The 20190-nt window shown below is 35.6% G+C and overlaps 1 protein-coding gene across 1 annotated transcript; it reads right to left on the reverse strand.

Annotated features, from left to right (window-relative positions):
• Nucleotides 1–4174: 4174 nt before the first annotated feature.
• On the reverse strand, nt 4175–18425 carry LOC137388303 (ran guanine nucleotide release factor-like). The gene is made up of 5 exons (XM_068074792.1): nt 18184–18425; nt 7318–7431; nt 6577–6675; nt 4960–5112; nt 4175–4323 (listed from the first exon to the last, which is right to left on the reverse strand). Exons 1-5 carry the CDS (start codon nt 18264–18266, stop codon nt 4206–4208), a joined length of 567 nt encoding a protein of 188 aa, XP_067930893.1. The 5' UTR covers nt 18267–18425; the 3' UTR covers nt 4175–4205.
• Between the last annotated feature and the right edge of the window lie 1765 nt (nt 18426–20190).

Raw genomic sequence — 20190 nt, forward strand, 5'->3', positions numbered from 1 at the left:
CGCATGTTTATCCACAGTTGACGCATCCTTCCCATGTAGCCCCACTTTTGAGGTTCACTCATAAAGTAGCACTGCATGAGGTCCGTGTTATCAGTCCGAGTCCATTTCATCCGTTTTGAACCAGTAGCCCATTTTTCACTGCCTTGTCCTGGTTCAGCTACAGGCAGCGCGGACCTTGTTTGACCGGGCGACGTCCGAGCCGCAATGGCTTTGGTTATTGCACTCATCATAGAGGTTGTAGACGTTATACAAGCAAAGGTCTTGTCTAAGGACCACCAGAAAAGTGCATATATAGTATAGTATAGTGCATATATATATATAGTATATATATATATATATATATATATATATATATATATAAGCCAGCTATCTAACCTATATCTATATATATGTATATATGTATATATATATATATGTATATATATATATTGCCCACGTCACAGATAGCCCACGTAAAGTTAAATTTCTTATTGTTATTTTTACAGGTGCCGGTCTAAAATTGGAGGCACTTCAGGGTGTCATGTCAGAGTAGGCCATCGTTAACCACTGTCAATGCCTGATTTTTCTTCAACAGCAGCTCCTGGATTGCACAGGATCTTTACATTATGGATGTTAAAACTTTGAATTTTAAATTCTATAGCTGTGCCAAAAAAAGCTGATAGTTTGATTCAGATATCTCCTATAATAGATATATGTGCTTATATCTATTTTAATATACAATATAGGCCTATGTGTTTGACCTGATGATTCTTAGTTTACACAAAATACATTTTTTCCTTTGATTTGCAACAGGTGCTAATTCACTTTGCAAGAAACAGATCTTTCAATGTTAGACAAGCTGTATTCCCCCATGATTGGGTGATAAAATAATTACCCAATGAGTTTAAGTAAGTCAAGCCAGTAACTTAAGTTTGTCTAAATAGCTACTATAACAACAGCCATGTCTGAAGCCAGCTTAATAATTTTTACCTAACATGTAACAAACTCTAGTAGTACAATTAGTGTGTCATTAATATTTTCGCAAGTGCTTCAAGAGTGCATATTTTACTCGATTTAATGATTATGGCCACAGTTACGCTACTGTATAGCAATTTAGTCGCTTGGCCTAGTAGTTTAACACGCGTGGCTGTAGACACGGAGATTCTGAGTTCAAATCCAGGGCAAAGCAGATTTTTTATTCCGAGAACTATGGCTGTAGCTGAACACAATGAATGACAGGCTAATAACAAACACTAAACAAGCAATAAACACTGAAATCTAGATAATAATATAGATTGCTAATTATTTTTCACTTTGTTGTTATGTTCCCTTATAAAATGCGCTTATGAGGAAGAGACCATATCAAAAGTCTGTTGAGTCAAAAGAGTCACCAAAAACTGTTGTTTTTGGTGACTTGGAGTTTCTGGTACTTACATCAATACAAAATTGTTGGTTTCTTATCAAAAACACCATGAAATGTAGAAGGTAACCTTAGATCCTTAAATGTTTGTTTTTGTAATAAACAATTGAAGTCTATTTCATAAATCAATGGGTTCCAAGTTGATGTCAACCTGACAGTTTAAAAATTGTTATACCGTATTAAGAATTAATTAAAAATGACTTGTACCTTTAACCACTATTGCTACTCTGTTACACCATTGTTGTGGCATTGAATACTTGAGTTGTTGACATATATTAACAGTTGCTTAGGCAGCTTTTCAGTAAAGAGCAAGTTTCAACTTACTATATAAAATAGTCTAAGAATAATATTAAGTATATTGTGAAAAACACTGGCAATTTATATGTTACGAATAATTTAATACTTAATAATATTTTAATACTTTAATATTTTAATACTGAATAATAATATTTAATTAAAATACATTGTTATTATAAGAGCTTGAAGAAAACAGTTGAGTAATGCCTGAAATACAATAAAATTGCTATACAAAAATTAGTGTGGTTAATGGAAGTTTTCAGTTAGTTTTATTAAAGAAAAGATAACTCCCACAATGGGTGTTGGTCTTACATTAGGAGTATGACTCAGAACAGTTTAACTACTTTCTTTGTTGCTAGTAGGTAGAGCAGGAGGGGCTAGCATTGTTGTTGTCATAAAAGTAGTAATTGTGTACTTTTTTTTGTCAGCTGCTGATCGACAGCAGGCAATTTGCAAATGCAGGCAGCAGGATTATTCAAGAGGCAAGTTTTTCTAAACCATACCCAGAAGCCCAAAGTATTTCCAACAAATGAACAAATAAAGCATTTGAGCATATAAAATTAGTACTCTGGTTTGGTACCTGAACTATCACACGGGCATGTAATGTTTCTGTCCCATTCGGCTCTATAGTGTTGCTCATATAAATCACACGCTATCATAATCACTGCGAGAACAAAGTACAATACAGAAAAAATATTGATTCCCATCATGAGCTTGTCTAACTTTTCTGTCCTACGATGACCATTCTGCCGGACCGCATATATTATTTGGAAAAAATTGACGAAGCCTGCAACTAAATTAGGAAGTACCAAACAGAAGATACAGGCAAGCGACCCTAAAACAAATCCTCGTAGAATAGTCATGTTTTAGTTTCCAACGTGACCTCCCTGTGACATGGTCGTCATCGATGTTGTCAGTAGCTATGGTAGGCTGGATCACATGATACAGCCTTGTGTACAATAGTAAGAGGAATTATATAACTGATGAAGCCCATGAGGTAGCACCCACTGAGGAATATGATTGGTCTCTCCGGATGCTCAAACCGGACTCAAACCTCTGCATGTCTAAAACAAGGTTATGACTGTGAGAAGAGTTGATACGCTGTGCGCAACAGAGGATGTTACATTTCACCTATCATGTAAAATAGGCTCCATGGCAGCTCATTACGCAGTTTGAATTCCCGCTGTACTAACTTTGTTGTAGTGCTGTGACTCTACGGATAATTGCATTCACTTACATCTGAACATTTTACACAATATTTATTAATTTTAATGCGAATATTTTAAATATTTATTATTATGAATATTTAACTATATTTTTGGCATATAATAAAACAAGTCATTATGTTGATGATTACGAATGGCAATAAAAAGCTGTAGATAAATACTAACCCTATTTCTTTTCATCACCAGATACTATCATCATTTTAAAGTGAGTGTTATTTCTGTTTCCTTGATACTTTATTCCTTAATAATTAATATTCTAAATGACTGAACAACTGCCAGGGTATTTCATGAACATCACTGTGCAGATGATAAATGATAGTCAACACACATCATTGCTGTGTTCTTAATACGGTTAATACCGCTGTTTACGTTCTACATATTGCAGCTATTAGTCTATCAATTACTGGATAAGTATATCATGCTAGTGAACTAACTAATTAACGCACTAATATATTAGTGTGTTGGTGCATTAATGCTTTATTGAACTGATGCATTACATGCCTATTACATTAGTGAGCTAAATACTAATGTGCGAATGCACCAATTCTCTAGTTTGATAATGCAATAATTAGCTAATGAATTAGTATATTATTACAACTTTTTGCTATTTCATTAGTGTATCAATCTCCTTGTGTACTAGTTCATTAGTGCATCAATGCACTAGTGTGCTATTGCACTAGTGTATTAATGCACTGTGTGTTATTACATTAGTGTATTAATGAATTATTAATTATTAGTGTATTAATGCACTGTGTGATATCGCATTAGTGCATTAATGCACTTGTGTGCTATTGCATTAGTGTATCAATGCTCTGGTGTGCTACTGCATTAGCGTATTAGTGCCCTGGTGTGCTATTGCATTAGTGTTTTAATGCTCTGGTGTGCTATTGCGTTAGTGTATTAATGCTCTGGTGAGCTATTGCATTATTGTATCAATGCTCTGATGTGCTATTGCATTAGTGTATTAATGGTCTGGTGTGCTACTGAATTAGTGTAATAATGCTCTGTGTGCTATAACATTAGTGTATTTATGTACTGCGTGCTATTGCATTAGTGTATCGATGCACTTGTGTCCTATTGTATTAGTGTATTAATGCACTATGTGCTATTGCATCAGTGTATTAATGCACTTATGTGCTAATACATTAGTGTATTAATGCACTTGTGTGCTATTACATCAGCATAGATCTATTTTCGTAGAAATGCATTTTCACAACACCTGATTTATTTACAACACCGAAAGAATATTGGAATATAGAGAATAGAGATCCAGCATATGAAAATCAACCAAACAAGCCATTATTTACAATAGTGAGGGACTTGACAGTCTGTAGAAAGTGATCCTCTGTCCAGGCAGACTCGCTAGTAGAAGTATTGACATCGCTGCTGTTGCTCTCTGCACTGTAAACAGCAGGAGACACACAGACAGATGGATTTCAAAGGTGATAGATATATACGATGAGTACATGCAAATCAACTAACAAGTAATACCATTGAAATACTATTTTTCAAAATTGTATTTATACCACATAACAGTCCATTTACATTCATCTTTACTTAACAAAATATATTATCTATTATTATTATTATTATTAATATATTCTATTTTATTAAATAACATGATATATTATTATTAATTTATTATTGTTAAACTTACAGATAAATGATATACTGACTGCCTCTATGGAGACAAATGCTTCATTGTCTAATAAAACCACAATTTATATCATTTTTATGAATAAGCGAACAGCAATTAGTGTAGTTTCAGTGTAGTAGCAATTTGTTAACAGTTTGGTGTTTTCTGACAGCAATATAAGATTACAAGTGAGAACTGTTTAATTAGCCGAATAGGTCTGATGTAAACTTCATAGCTAATTTCATATTGATCAGATTCAATAATTGTTCCTCGTAATTCTATTTAATTGTGTACAACGTATATAAGACATAATAAGTAGATTTGGGGTGGGACTAGGGCTTCTACATGTTTTGACATAAAGAGCACGGCTAGACTTAAGAACAAAGGCTAACTAGACATACTTGATATGAAGAGGATTATTGAAGGTAAGGAGAATATCAGATGTAAACTGGGGGAGCCTAAGAAGGGCCATATGAACTTCTACTGTGTTTCTGGCAGTGTCTTTGAACTTGCTCACTGACTGTATGCCTTTCATGAGACGACAACTCTTACAACTACAAGATCGGTAACTCATTTGCACTCAGCCTATGCACTTCATCAAATAGATGGGCAAGCTTGTAACAAAAGCTTTTCAGAAAAAGTGGCTACCTACTCTTCCTTAATAAATCTTCCAAATATACTATGATAATAAAATATACTATAATACAACAATACACTATAATATACTATAATAATATAATATTTTATGATATACTAAAATATAATATGATAATATAATATACTATAATATACTATGATAATATAATATACTATAATAAAACAATACGCTATAATATACTATAATAATATAATATTTTATGATATTCTAAAATATAATATGATAATATAATATACTATAATATACTATGATAATATAATATACTATAATATACTATGATAATATAATATACTATAATATATTATGACCTTATATTAAAAATATAGACCAAGGAGTGTGTGGTAGTAAAGGAGATAAAATAATGCATGTTTACAGCATCGAGGCACCTTATTCTACTACTAAACCTGTACACTAATAATCACTCTAAGATGCTATCTCCAACCATTGGTTGAATAACATAAATAAACAGAGTATTACTGGTGAATGATATTACTGGTAGATATCCATTAGCTGTGTTCTAGAATGTTCTAGAACACTTGACCTTTGGTAGTCTTTTGCTTATGCTGTCCAATTATGTACACTCATCATATACACTTGTGATGTCACAATTATGTACCTAGCATAAAGTTAATCATAGAGCGATCCTATGGAGGCTCACTGAAATCATAGCCTAATCAGTAGTCTATCGATTGTTTTGGACAGAAAATATGGGATAAACATCATGGAAGATGCTGAACTTTGGCTTTCTGGATAGTTTGACCTCAATGCTGTAAATGAGACTTGATAGTAGCAGTTTACAAATTTTGTGAAAATGATTAGGGAAAAAATAGCTTAATTTTAATTGGAAACAAGTTCCTTGGTAAATTTTTTTAATCATTTGGCACAGTTGCGCGAGCAGTAGCCTAGATAACTGACAAATGCTAATTATGGTTTTTTAATTATATACATTGTAGATGACGAACAACTCAACTAATTAAAAAATGACCTTGCGAAAATTGATCTCCATTGCCTTTTCCCAGATTACAGGTTTGAGCTTCCTAAATAAATATTGTCAGAGGTTTCCATTTTTAATGCACCCAATTATGCATAGATTGACCAAAAACATCCTTCTTGCTATACATAAACAAGCCTATCATGAAAATGATTCGCCTAATTGTTGTGTCTTTGAAGGCTAATGTGGTTCAAATCTTTATTTAGTGACCACAGCATCGTCCGTGCCCCAACAGTAAATATATCAAAGTTCAGTTGTAAATAGGCTGAGGATGTCGGATACGTCAAAAAATTCAAATAATTTTAAAAATTGTGAAATTTTAAGAAAAAAAGATCTTTATTAAGCTGAGGCATAAATTGCAGTACATACCAAGAGGCAGATAAAGAAGACAACTCCAGAGGCTGGTTACAGAGACTATTGACATCCACATCTGCATTATTTGTGTCGACTAAATCTTTGAAGTATATCCTAAAGGAGGGTGAAAGAAATAGTAAGTAATGTACATTCTCAGCCAGTAAATTAGTGTCTAACAAACACACTGAAAGACATGTTTGAAATGGGTAGCTGGAGTCATAGCAACCTAAATATACACTAGTATGTTCATGCTAGCATTTCAAAATAAGTTAATTGAAAAGGTGTATGAAAAAACACAATCGAAACATCAATATCATTTCGGCTAACGCCAACATCAATGCAATTGACCATTTATGATGCAAGATACGCGCAAAAAACCTTACAAATATGAAGGGCGCATACCTACTAACTAAAAAGAAAACCCATGCAGAAGGAAAAGAGATAGAAATACGTGAATGTGTAAAAAGAGAGGAGAGACTGAAGATGGAGAGATTGAGAAAATAGAACAAAAGGAAACGAAACGATGGGAGGCTGGAGTGAAGGCAGAGAGCGAGGACAGAGAGCAAGGTATGAGAGAGTGAGGAGAAAGAGAGATCAAAAAGAGAGAATGAAGAGAGAAGGCAATGAGAAAAAAGAGAAAGAAGATGAAGAAAGAGATAAAATGGAGAGGAAGTACATTGAGGTGAGGGCATGGGGAAAGAGAGCGAGGAGAGAGGATAAAAAAGCAACTTAGAAAAGAGGAAAGACGACTCCAACCTGAGTGCCTGATCATCTTCCGATTCCTCATATTCCATCACTTCAATAATGATACTCTGGTCAGTGCATGTATGAGCAAACACTTCCTGATTATCTGGAATCTCACGAAGGTCACTGGAAGCACAAGTGGATAAAATCAGCTTATACCCAACTGACTGACGGTGTGCTATGAGTTATTTCCTCTACCAACTTTAGCATTCTCTATTTTTAATGACTTGAAAACTGTTTGTCAAACAAAAACATGTGACTTTATGGTACTAATTTACCCTCGTAACAACAATAAACTGTTGGCATCAGAAGCAGTGAATCTATTCAACTGCTATCAGCTGACATGCAACCAGCGACAAGAGTTCACATTCATAGAGACATCCCTTTTAACCTTGCATATACAAGCGAGTTAAATGATCCTGGACCATATTAACAGCTTTCCATTGACTGTGACAGCGTTTAGAACAGTACAATTCCTTTTGAACTGTATATCATACTGAAACTCTAAGCGCACAACTCAATGAAAAAACAGAAATCAAGAGTAAAATGTTTTAAACCGTCTGAAAGAAGTGATGTTATAGAGGTAACTAAAGAAACATAATGATTGCAGAACACGAAATCTGATGAATTATGTATAAACTTGTTACAACAAGAAAAACAAACAGTTTAGCTTAAAGATCTTGCTGCTGAGAATAAGAAGCTTCTTAGCTTTGTCAAATTTGGATGCTTCCATATCAAAAATGTCAATCTGTGTGTCATTACAAGCTAAAGTTCTGTTAGCAGTCATTAGTTATTTTTCGACCCGCTTAGAATATAGGCTATTGATAGGCTATACATAGCCTATAAATTGTTGACTTATGGTCTAAGTAGTGTAAGAAGAACCAGAGCGTGCAGCATAGTTTTTTACTGTTGTAGCTGCATGTAATTAAACTAAATGTGTGTTATTTTGAAATTATGATGTAACACCTGCTACTGGGCATGTAGACCTCATCATATCTTAATATGTACGAATCACGCTTTCATTTATTTTTTTCTTTTAATCAATATTGTAATTACCGTACTTTTTGGACTGTTAGCCGCTACCTTTTTCTGATGATTTGAGCCATGCGGCTTATATAAGGGTGCGGCTAATCTGTGGCTTTTTCTTTCACCGCTAGGGCGCACTAACGGGAATCTCCAATTAGTGTGCTTCTAGCAGTGAAAGAAAATACGAAACAATGCCTCACGATACAGTCCCGTTAGGCACTAAGTTAAAAAGCGTCGGATAATACGAAACTGTGCCGTTGTGCACTGTTCCGTTTTAAACAGCAAAGTTGCTGCCGCGTTAAAAAGCACAGTCATGGGTACTGCGGCCTACACAAAGGTGCGGCTTATGTATTGTTTTATAATCGGTTTTTGGAAAATAAAGCAGATGCGGTTTACATAAAGGTGCGGTTTATAGTGCAAAAAGTACAGTATATATATTTACTAAATGTTTAATTTTTACTAGTTGATGAAATAAAACACACACACACACACTCCAGGGTTACAAGTACGATCACGGTATTATTTCTTTGTTTTTGGTAAACCAATCTAGCTTACTGTCCAAACTAATTGCATTCAGTGGTAAAACACTATTATCCTAGTTACTTGTCTTGCAATCTGGGACCATCTATTATTATGCTAGAAACCATTATGTAAAATATGTGTTTGATACTTTATTGCTGGGTGATTGTCATGCAAAACTGTACAAAGGAAGCTGTGTATATCTATTCCTACTGTAGTGAACCTTAAAATTGAGAAATAAATTCTAGCTTACAAACTCTGTAAAATGGGTGATGGTCCTGACAAGGTCCATTGGGGAGCGACTCCACAAAGTAGACTATACTGTATGAAATCTCTCATTTGTGCGGCCAGATATCCAATGTTGAGAAACGTGGTAAACTAACAAAAGGTGTAGGTGATCAAACCACCATACCCTACAGGATGAATTTATTCGCGGAGTTATATTTCGCGAAAATTTTCTTTCATGCATATTCGCGGATGAAATTATTCGCGGCTGAAAACTGCCGCTCTCTAGGAAAAGTTACCTCTACTGCGACTAGTAATAGTTATTACTACGCATGTGCACACCGCGTGTTCCAGTTTATATTTAGCTTACAACTGCGAGGCAATCATGCTATTCTACGGTAAACAATTTTTGCTGCGTCCAGAGGTTTTCACGAATATTCATCGCTTTGGAGGCCTTTGATAAGCCAACAACTTGTGGTAAGTAATGAGTTTTTACATTTACTAAATTAGTTGAATTTTACTTTGGTTCTTCGGTAAAAAGCAATATTACCGTATTTTTTCCATCCCTACTGCTTCATTATTTGTTTTAGTGTGAGAGAAAGATTTTTCATCATACACCGAAGAACAATGATTGCAAGGGTGGTAGATGTCATTCTTAGAAGAACACCAATCATTCAGGGAGGTCTGGAAATTGAGGTTGAAGTGACCGCAGCTACTTACGAGAAGAATATACATGTATCTGTTTTTAAAAAAGGAACAAAAACGCCTTTACGAGCACAAATCTTTGGCCAACCGGCAGAACTTTGCAATAGTGAGCCACGAGGAGAGTTCTGATGATAACTTCCTTACCAGTCATGTAGTAGCGAGAGAATCGCCTTCAACAGCTACCCAAGACAGTGACAGATCTGCTATTAGTAAAATAACTAGTCCGAAAGCACCATTACACGCTAGTATTCACATATCAAGAGTACCAGTTTAATTTTATTGCTAGACAACCGCCATATGGACTAAACTGTTTATATTTTCTCCATTCATCATTTGTAAAATTTTATTTGTATTTGAAATATTTTATTTGTACACTCAAGTTTGTAATAAATTATAATATATCTATACATGAAATAAAATATTTAATTTAATCTAGGTTGACTGGTTGCCTTTCTGCCAAAATTCCTGCCTTGATGAATATTACTACTTGTCTCTAGTTTTCGTAATCGGAGTAGGTTGTTTCATTCTCAATCTGCAGTAAACACAAAAAAGAAAAATATTAACGAGTGTTGAGGAAGTACAAAAACAATAGCTGAAGTATTTGATGAAAGCGATCAGTTTTTAAACAAAAGAATTAACTAATGCAGTTGATTATGGAAAAACGTATCTGCACTGCAAATCAAATACATACCATAATGCCCAGATCAGAATCATGATCATCCTTGACTTCGGTATTAGAGATTGATGAAGTTGATGCTAATGTAGAAGGACTAGGAGAGCTTTTTTGCTATGCTGAAGCCATGCCGAATAATTTGTAAAAACTTTGAATAATTTTGTGAAGTTTGACGCAATGGCAATAAAGCTCGAAGCCTGGCGATGATTTTAAAGAAGTTTTGGAACTCGGCTACGTTTAGTACTTCTGCCTCGCGGCTATTTTCGTGATGACGCCATTTTGCATATCTTGTGACAACCTCGAATAATTTTGTAAATAAATGTGATGCATTGCCAATGGTGTTAACTCGAAGCTCAGGCAATGATTTTAAAAATGTTTTGGAGCTCAATTACGTTTAGTACTTACATTAAAAACTAGGCTAGCGACTAGTTTTCAATTTGATGCAGTAGTTATTCTCTCTTGTGATTAAAAATATAACTAATTATTCACTGAATTTAATAATTCGCGGGATTGACTGCTCGCGAAATCGCGAATTTTTATGACCAACGAATATTTTCATCCTGTAGGGTATATGGAGGAAGAACTTGTGGCATAGGAGTTGACCTCAAAGAGATGACAGACCATATGATGATACTGATAAAACATTTTGCCGAATTGAAAATCTTTAGTAAACTTATTCATAATGTTCACACGTTAGTAAATTTTATTTATCGTAGAAACTTTATTTGAACGCCAAAGTTGTTAGACTGCCACATTGACATTCTTTGATCTTTACAAACCCATAATGGAGAAGGATCACGAGAAGTGTCCACAATTTGTTACATAATTAACATTTAATCTTTTCATGGTTGCTGTTCGTATCGAAGTTCATTTTCTAACCTTAAACCGGAAGGCTTTTTATTAAAACTTTGAAAGCAACGCCATAGAAATAATTAATAACCATCTCAGGCTAATTATAGTAGTTTCTTGTCTAGCACGGTCCTAATACTTTGACGTATGTGAAAAATGGTTTACAATTACGACTCAATCTGTACTACTTGTACTATACTATTTTGCTGTGTACATTGATACATTTTCACGAGGCAAGACTTTGTATTTACTATTTTTATCCACAGAATATGCCTTTTTAGTACCTGTGAGTACTGTTCCTACATATTGTATGTAAGTATTTACGAGTTTTTTGTTAGGGTCTCATTTATTGCACCATGATGGCTAGTTTGGGGAGAATAAAATTTATTGTTGCATTTGTATTTAGTATAGATAGCAAACAGCAAATCAACGTCATTAGTCAGTTTGCTGTTAACCCTTTCAAATCTGATCCTGGATATTCCGGGTAAGAGGTATGCTCTCTTCACCCTGATCTCGGAATAACCGGAGTTCGAAGTGGGTGAAGTTTAGACATGGTATACTGACTGTCCAGTAAAGTCAAAAGAAGAGTTAATGTTGTAATCGAATGTTAGGAATAGATTACCTTTGATTCTAAGTATCTGAGGGGCACTATGCCATTTCTATTCATATTTAAAAATCACTACGCTACCAGCGGTTTTCAGCCATTTCCCTTTTACTTGGAGAAAGTGCAAAGTGTAAAATGCAAGTGTATGATTCTGTCCTAATTATTGGAGAGTGCAAAGTGCATAAAGCTCCCCCTAAAAGTTCATAGTGCAAATGCGTATCGCAAAACCATGGCTGGTAGTGCACTTTAGTGCAGTGCGTCCAATATTTGCTAGTGGCCCAGCCCTGATGTGAATATTATGCTATTAAATGGCTCCAGTGGTTGTTTTATGAAGTAGGAAAGACAATCCAGCTCATGGAACTAGGAGTAGTAGTTGTAGTAGTTTCAGTGGAATCGGTTGCATGCATGAAATACTAAATACCATGATTTTTTACATTACATTTATGTGAGGATGTAGGAGTTGACCATGGACCAAGAGCCTCAACACCCAATTGGATCATTCTAGCAGTCATGACGGGAACATGGCAGATATGAGTAATGTGGATGAATCTAGTAAAAGATTAGAACATGGTATGTTTTTACATGAAATGTTTGTTTCAATTGTGTGACTTATGGTAGTACCTTCGTGATAGTTTCTTATATGTTTCAAATTATAATGGAGGTGATGGTGATGGCAGGCGTAGTGGAAGTCGTGGTAGAAGCCTTGGTAGAAGTTGTGGTAGAGGTTGTGGTAGGCCTCATGGAAATGAGGCTCTAGGTGGTGGGCAACGTGGAAGAAGAGGGCGTGGTCAAGTAAGTGCAGATAAAACTCACGGCGGCGCTGGAGCTGCCCAAACTCAACAAGGTACACACACATGTTATGATTGCTCACACAAAATGGTTTTCATGTATGTTGTGTATAATGTTTGACGAGGAATGCATTATTACACATCAGTTGTGTTAGTTATTTTCGCTTTTGCCTTAGGTGGATGGCAATGGCAGAAAAATACTCCCCAGCAGAACCGCGAAATCCTATTTAGTGGCACTCCTGGTCTGAAAGTTTGTATGCCTCAAGATGCATCACTTCTAGATTATTTTAAGCTGTTTTTGACTAATGAAATTACCAATTTGATCCTAGTAAAAAAAACGATTTGGAAACTCCGAACACCAGAACTGGCAGCCAATCAACATGAACAATCTTCAGAAATGCTCTGCTCTCATCATGCTGACTGGCATAATCAAGAAACCCAAACTGCAGTAATATTTCAGCATTGATCCCAAACTGGCCGCCCCACTTTTTAACAGCGTGATGTCACGAGACAAATTCATAAAAATCTTGCATGCCCTGCACATTGTAGATAATGAGTTGGTGCCCACCAATCGTATCCACCGCATAACTCACCTACTAAATCATAGATTTGAGACTGTGTATAGTCCTAAAAAGCACATAGCGATTGATGAGACATTGCTGGTATTTAAAGGTCGCCTGATTTTTAAGCAGTAGATACTAACGAAGAGGACAATGTTTGGTATGAGAGGCCATTTTTTAGCAGAAAGCGACACCGGCAATGTCTGTTGATATTCACTGTACCAAGGTCGAGATAGAGAAAATGCTGACATTTCACAAGGGTTAGCACATAGAACCATCTTGGATATGATGAACGGGTTTCTCAACAACGACCATGAACTTTTCACAAACAACTGGTACACAAGCCATCAGTTGCTGAAAGAATTGTATCAACGAGGAATGTACGCTTATGGAACTCACCGTTCCAACGGAAAGCATGGTCTGAAAGATATTCACTATGTTTCCATGATGCGCAGTGCTTCAGAGTTGCACCCTCTCCGAATCATGAAAACGGCTTCTTCGCACTGAAATCACTGCGCACTGATCAGTGCGAAACCAGTGCAAATTCGCAGCAAGGAAACAGCAATTGCGCAGTGGTTGCGTATAGCTCTCATGCCGTGGAGATGGATTCTTTGAGGGCCATAAACTAGTACAAATGTTATCCCACTAATCTTGTTTTTTTCTATTCTATTGATCTTCTTTCACCTAAATTTAATTGCACCCTCGTAGGTCTGCACCTACGAGGGTGAGGTGATTGCTTTCTTAGACTTTGTTATCGATATCAACACTTTTCGAAAAATAGTTGACAAGTCCTAAATTAACGATTAAATAATATATCACTTAAAAATACTTATTAAAAATATATTACTTTGTAAGAATTGTGTTAAGGTTTGTAAAACCTTGCGAATGTGTATTGTAAATAAAAGAATAATGATTACAGACGCATAAAAAGTTCGTTTCTGACGTTCGGTATCTATGATCGATTCAATTTCTCCATCAGGCGATTCGATTTATACAATTTCTCTGCTCTGGCTAATTTGCTGAAAACCACTGCGCAGCATGGAAACGTACAATCCCCTCGACTTCGGAGGGCACTGCATCGTAGTACCGCGCATCATGGAAACATAGTGATTAAAATTTTTACAGCAAATCAACCACTCGATAAAGGCCAGTCACAATACTTCACCTGTTCAGCAGTGTTGACCGGCTGCTGGCGAGATGAAAACTTTATTGTATTTGTCTCTAACAAACATTCTGATATTATTCTTAAAAATCTAGAAAGAAGAACATGGAATGACAGGGAGAAAGTGAAACCCAAGTCAATTATCAACTACAATAAGTATATGGGTGATGTATATGGCAGATCAGTACATCAAATATTATAACATGGATCGTCGTAGTTTAAGGTGGTGCAAAAAGCTCTTTTTCATCAATTGGACATTGCCACACACAACACACATGTTGTTTACAAGCAGAACACTAGTACAATAATTTCTACGCTTGATTTTTGGCTCAAACTTGTTGATCTCCTCCTGAATGAAGCTGGACCTGACCCTACATGTACTGGCGGCCCGCGTGGAAGACCACAATCAACCGACACTGATCTGGCTGGTATAAATGCTTCAAGACACAGAACAGCCAAGAGGACTGATCAAAAGCGAGTGAAACTAAGTATTGTAGTGCCAAGTGCGGCATTATACCCCTGTGCCCAGTGCTATGTTTCCGGCGCTGCCATACTGAACATAATTTACAATGAATATCTTTGTGTAAATGTATTTTATTGTAAAGAGAACATGTGAATAAATAAAAATTCAATTTAAATCTGCTGTCAATAATGTTTGGTAAGATGTGATAACTCTACTAATTGTCCAATTGAAATTGTTGTACTTATTTTGCTGTATATTTTGATCTAGGATATATTTTGCCGTGATCTTTTGTGAGCTCACTCATAACATATCTAATCAGTATCTGACAAAGTCTCACTGTGATGTAACACTTTAAAAAAGTATATCATTCTTGCAAAGTTGGCATACTTGAAGCTCTGTATGAAGCCTCCTGTCTTATCTGTAATTTTGTCACATGATCAGATTAAGACTTGACGATTAGTCCAAGCCAAAAGAAAACTGTAAAGTAGCGAGCATCTATATTTGATGCAGGGCCTTCGGTAAAACCCGAAGTGTTTGTCATAAACTAGTGCTACGATAAGTTTTATATTGAGCTTTGTATTGGCCTTTCAATTCACATGAGAACATACGTGACAAGACGATAACCAAAATTTGTGGTTACAACATCGAAATAAAGAAATGCCAATGTACGGCCGCTTTTCGTTTTTGAGCTTTTAAGAGCTTGTAATCACATTTCCACATATTTGGCACTTACAACATAACAGAGTAAGACATGGTGAATCGTTTGATACCAAATAGCTGTAATGTGAATTTTGTTGCAAGTCAACCTTTAATAATCCTTTCATTTTGTTAATAACAAAGTAACAAACAGCCTCTATTTGCAGGTATATTATCAAATAAAAACGGAAACTGTAAAAGTATCCTGAATACAAGATAGCAATGAAAAACTCAGGTTTAGTTTGAGATGATTCGTGTGAAAAATTAAAAAATAATTTACATTTTTTTGCAGTCATTTTTGGCTACTTGTATACTCTTTCTATACTTCCTTTGTTCATTTCTGTTGCAGAAATACAGAAATGAACAAAGGAAGTATAGAAAGAGTATACAAGTAGCCAAAAATGACTATCTAAAAACTAAAGTTTTTGCACCATTGGAACAGGGTAATTCTAAACCCTTTTTTAGACATATTAAATCTTTGAAAACCAATACATCTAGCATTGAGTCTCTTGCCCAACCAAATGGCGAGTTGACAGAGAACTTGCCACAGATTACAAACCTGCTTAATGATTTTTTTCAGCAACAATTTTGTCAGTCTGAACAACTGTTGCATGTCGAACAGTGTGAAAACTGGGCCGCCGATATTACAGCCTTGGGCGTTTTAAAATTGATTAACGATCTTAAAATCAAAAAAGCCCCCGGTACAGATGGTATTAATGGTAATATGTTGAAATTACAGCCCGAAAAAACTGCAGACTGCCTAACTATTGTTTTTAACGAGTCATTAAGGCTTGGTAGAGTTCCCACAAGATGGAAAGAGGCTAATGTGGTACCCCTTCATAAAAAGGGTGACAGAACAGTTCCAGGGAATTACAGGCCCATATCACTGACAAGCATTCCATGCAAGATTATGGAACACATCATTTTACATAAACTGAATAGCGAACTAGATCAAATAATTAGCACCTCTCAACATGGTTTCCGCGCTGGGCTCTCCTGTGAGACTCAACTGACATCTACCATTCACTCAATTGCAAAAGCTTTGGATAGAAAAGTACCAACTCATGCTTTAATTTTAGATTTTAAAAAAGCCTTTGACAAGGTCCCTCACATGTTTTTAATTAATAAACTGAAACGCTACAATCTTAGTCCTTTTTTAGTTGACTGGATTAAACATTTTTTAACCGGGCGAACTCAAAGAGTTACGATAAAAGGGGTAAATAGTGAGAGTCGTTGTGTTACAAGTGGGGTACCCCAGGGTTCTGTCTTGGGGCCTAGATTGTTTTTGTTGTATATTAATGATTTGTCTGAATGTGTTGATTGTAATATTAGTTTGTTTGCGGACGACACTATAGTTTATGCCTCAATTGATAATTCCTTTACTGTTGTCGACTTTCAGAATAGCATAAACGCTGTCTTCGATTGGTCTCAGAGGTGGAAGCTAGAATTTAATATTGAAAAGTGTAAGGTGATGTGTTTTTCAGGTTCTGCATGTTCTGACGACCAGTTGCCATATTTTTTAAATGGAAGTTTGTTACAGTTTGAAACCCATTCACTATACTTGGGAGTGTGGCTATCTAGTGACCTTTCGTGGCAGTATCACATCGATTGCAAAGTTAAAAAGGCCAGTCAAATGCTAGGATTTTTAAGGAGATCTATATCTAGTGCACCTAAAGCTCTCAAACTACTTGCATATAAATCCTTTATTAGACCTATTTTGGAGTATGGATGCCAGGTGTGGGACCCGTACAAGAGATACGAGGTTGACCAGGTTGAGGCGGTTCAGAGAAAGGCTGTGAGATTTATTTGCAATGTTAAAGGTCGCGATATTGGTGTAACTGGCTTAATTAAAGACATGAACCTGGAGACGTTAGAGGAACGTAGAACCAACTTGCGTAAATGTTTGTTATATAAAATGATCAGAGACGCCTGTTCCGAGTCTCCAGGAGCAATATCACACAAGTTTCCTGAGCTTTTTAGTAAAAATAAAAATGAAGATCATTGTACCACTAGAAGTCAGCGTGCCTCGCAGCCCATGAATTTAACCGCAAATAACAACAAGTACCATAATAGCTTCCTTCCGAGAACTATACGAGATATGAAACTCGGAGATATATATGTCATACAATAAGCTTTTTTATTTTTTGTTTTTGAGGTTGTAATTTTAGTCTATACTTTTGATTGTACAAACTTGAGGCCTGCACAATATATTCATATGAATATCTGCAGGATCTATTTATACCGATACCGATATGAGAGGATGACTTCAAATAAGTTATATGCTGGGATAACCTATACGAAATAAAACTACTAATACAATATATATATACAAGTGTTCTTATTAACTATGAACTATATCTCTACTATCTATTATAAACTCACCTACGGTGGAATATTAGCACAAGTCGCACAATTAATGGATATGCATGTGCATGAGTACATTGTCTATAAATTTAACTGCGCCTCAGCAATGAGGGGTTTTGTCATTGGCCTCAGGAAAACAAAAAAATATTAAATAAACAAATAAAAGGATGTGTAATCTGATAATTTTAGCAGAGGTATGTTTAATACGCAACACTGCAACTTGTATAATAATTGTTTAAATTACCTCACATCAACACGTGGTTCAGGCAACTTTGCAGTTAAAGCAACACCAAATATATCGACAGATGACATTATATTTGAATGCATGCATAAGCCTTCGATATTTCGTAAAAAAACAGAAATATAGATTGTGTGTGAGGTTGATAGTATGTACGTACACTTCGAAATTTTTGTAGGAAGGTACGTACACTTCGAAATACACCCGACACTTCGAAATTAGAAATTATAAGAATTACTACCGTTAGCTCCTACTACCATTCAAATGGCAAAACTGGATTCGCTAATAATAGCCCTCAGCACTTAGTGTGGTTGGCTTGTGCTTATCTAATCGCCGCAAGCCAAAGTTGCGCGCATACATTTTAAGAGGCTACTTTGCTGCTTATTTCACACGTGTTAATTAATGAAATCCCATACGTTGCCTGATTTGTACTGTGAAGAATTTGGACCAACCTTTACTCAAACACGATCTAGTATGTAATAAATGTTCAATAAATGTAAAAAAATGAAGGTGGTTTTCGTTCGTTTTTATTCTGAAGGAAATTCCTTTAGTCGTGGATCTGCGACCACTTCTCTGCCCTCCTACATACACATTATACATTGATTTCACCCGTTTTTGATAACAGAACCCGGTAGGAAGTAGTTTAAGAGTAAGAATAAATAGAGTCGCTAATGCGCTGGCAGTTAAATTGTAGTTTAACTAACAAATTATTAGCATTACGATAAATTATAAAGAAGGCAGACGCAACATGCAAAATATATAGATATACGAGTATATATAAGAGTATACGTTAAACAGAAATTCCTGGCCTGGCGTCCACCACAATGAAACACTATTTCTGCTATTATCGCATTCTATTATGTCTATAACGAACATACACAAAATCAATTTTTATCGTTATTTTCTTAAAATACTCATTACTCATTAGTGATACAAACGTTATATACGTATCATATTTATCAGAACTACCAGTTCTGCTAGAAACGGGTAGCACGGGTGTGTCAAGGGAAAGAGCAATAAGGAAACCTTTTAACCTAAAGTTATTACCTCATGATAACAAAAGTGAAAAATACAGTAATAAATAAGCAATCGTCCCAGCAGCCACATTTTAGTATAAAACTGTGTTATGTAGGATTTGGGAAAAATTGTTATACACATTTCATCAACATCCAAGCATGCATCCCGGTTGAATTTGCTTTGTCACTATATTTTATTTTTGGCTATGTTTAGTTTGTGCACTTTTGCTTAGACTGTGTGAACTAAGTTGATTATTACTGGTTCAGGCACTAGGGAATGTGTTAAGTTATTGTAAGCAGTGCTGATATTTATCAGTAAAGTCACTTCTTTTTTATAAGATAAGTCCAACAATTAAAAGACACTACTAACAAAATCTAAACCAATAATATCAATGATGGAAGGTTGAAAATAGACGATGAATGTTGTTATGGACGAATGTGAAGAAATTATGTTTATTTCGACTATTTTCAGTGTGTGTATATTTGCTTTGTCATATGGGAACTAATTTGGTTATTACTGGTTAAGGTACAAGTGAAAGTGTTAAGCTATTGTAAGCAATACTGATATTTACCAGTAAAAAATACTTTTTTCTTCGATAAGTCCAGCAATTAAAATACATAACTAAAAAAATTCTAAACAATAAAATTAATGCCAAAAAGATGAAAATAGCTAATAAAAGTTACATCCTGACTCGAACGGACGTCCATGTTAGCTTGCTTGGTCCATATGGCTGCGAATTACAACAGTCAAATGAGAGTCATGGCGAGAGTCCTTATAGAGTCCTTATATATAGATGCTTGGTAGTTGATATAGGGAAGTAGAAGAATATCAGCTGATGATGGAGAAGGAAGCTCCAGAGGCAAATACAGAGAGGCTCCAGAGGCAGAGGGAGGGAGACTCTAAAGGGAAGATAGAGGGAGGTTCTAGAGGCAGAGAAGCATGCCTCATCAAGCGGAGGAAGCGTCAGCAGGTCGTCGAAAAAGAGAGAGTTGGATC

The sequence above is a fragment of the Watersipora subatra genome, chromosome 2 (assembly GCF_963576615.1).
Source record: "Watersipora subatra chromosome 2, tzWatSuba1.1, whole genome shotgun sequence".
In the NCBI taxonomy this organism is placed as follows: Eukaryota; Metazoa; Bryozoa; class Gymnolaemata; order Cheilostomatida; family Watersiporidae; genus Watersipora; species Watersipora subatra.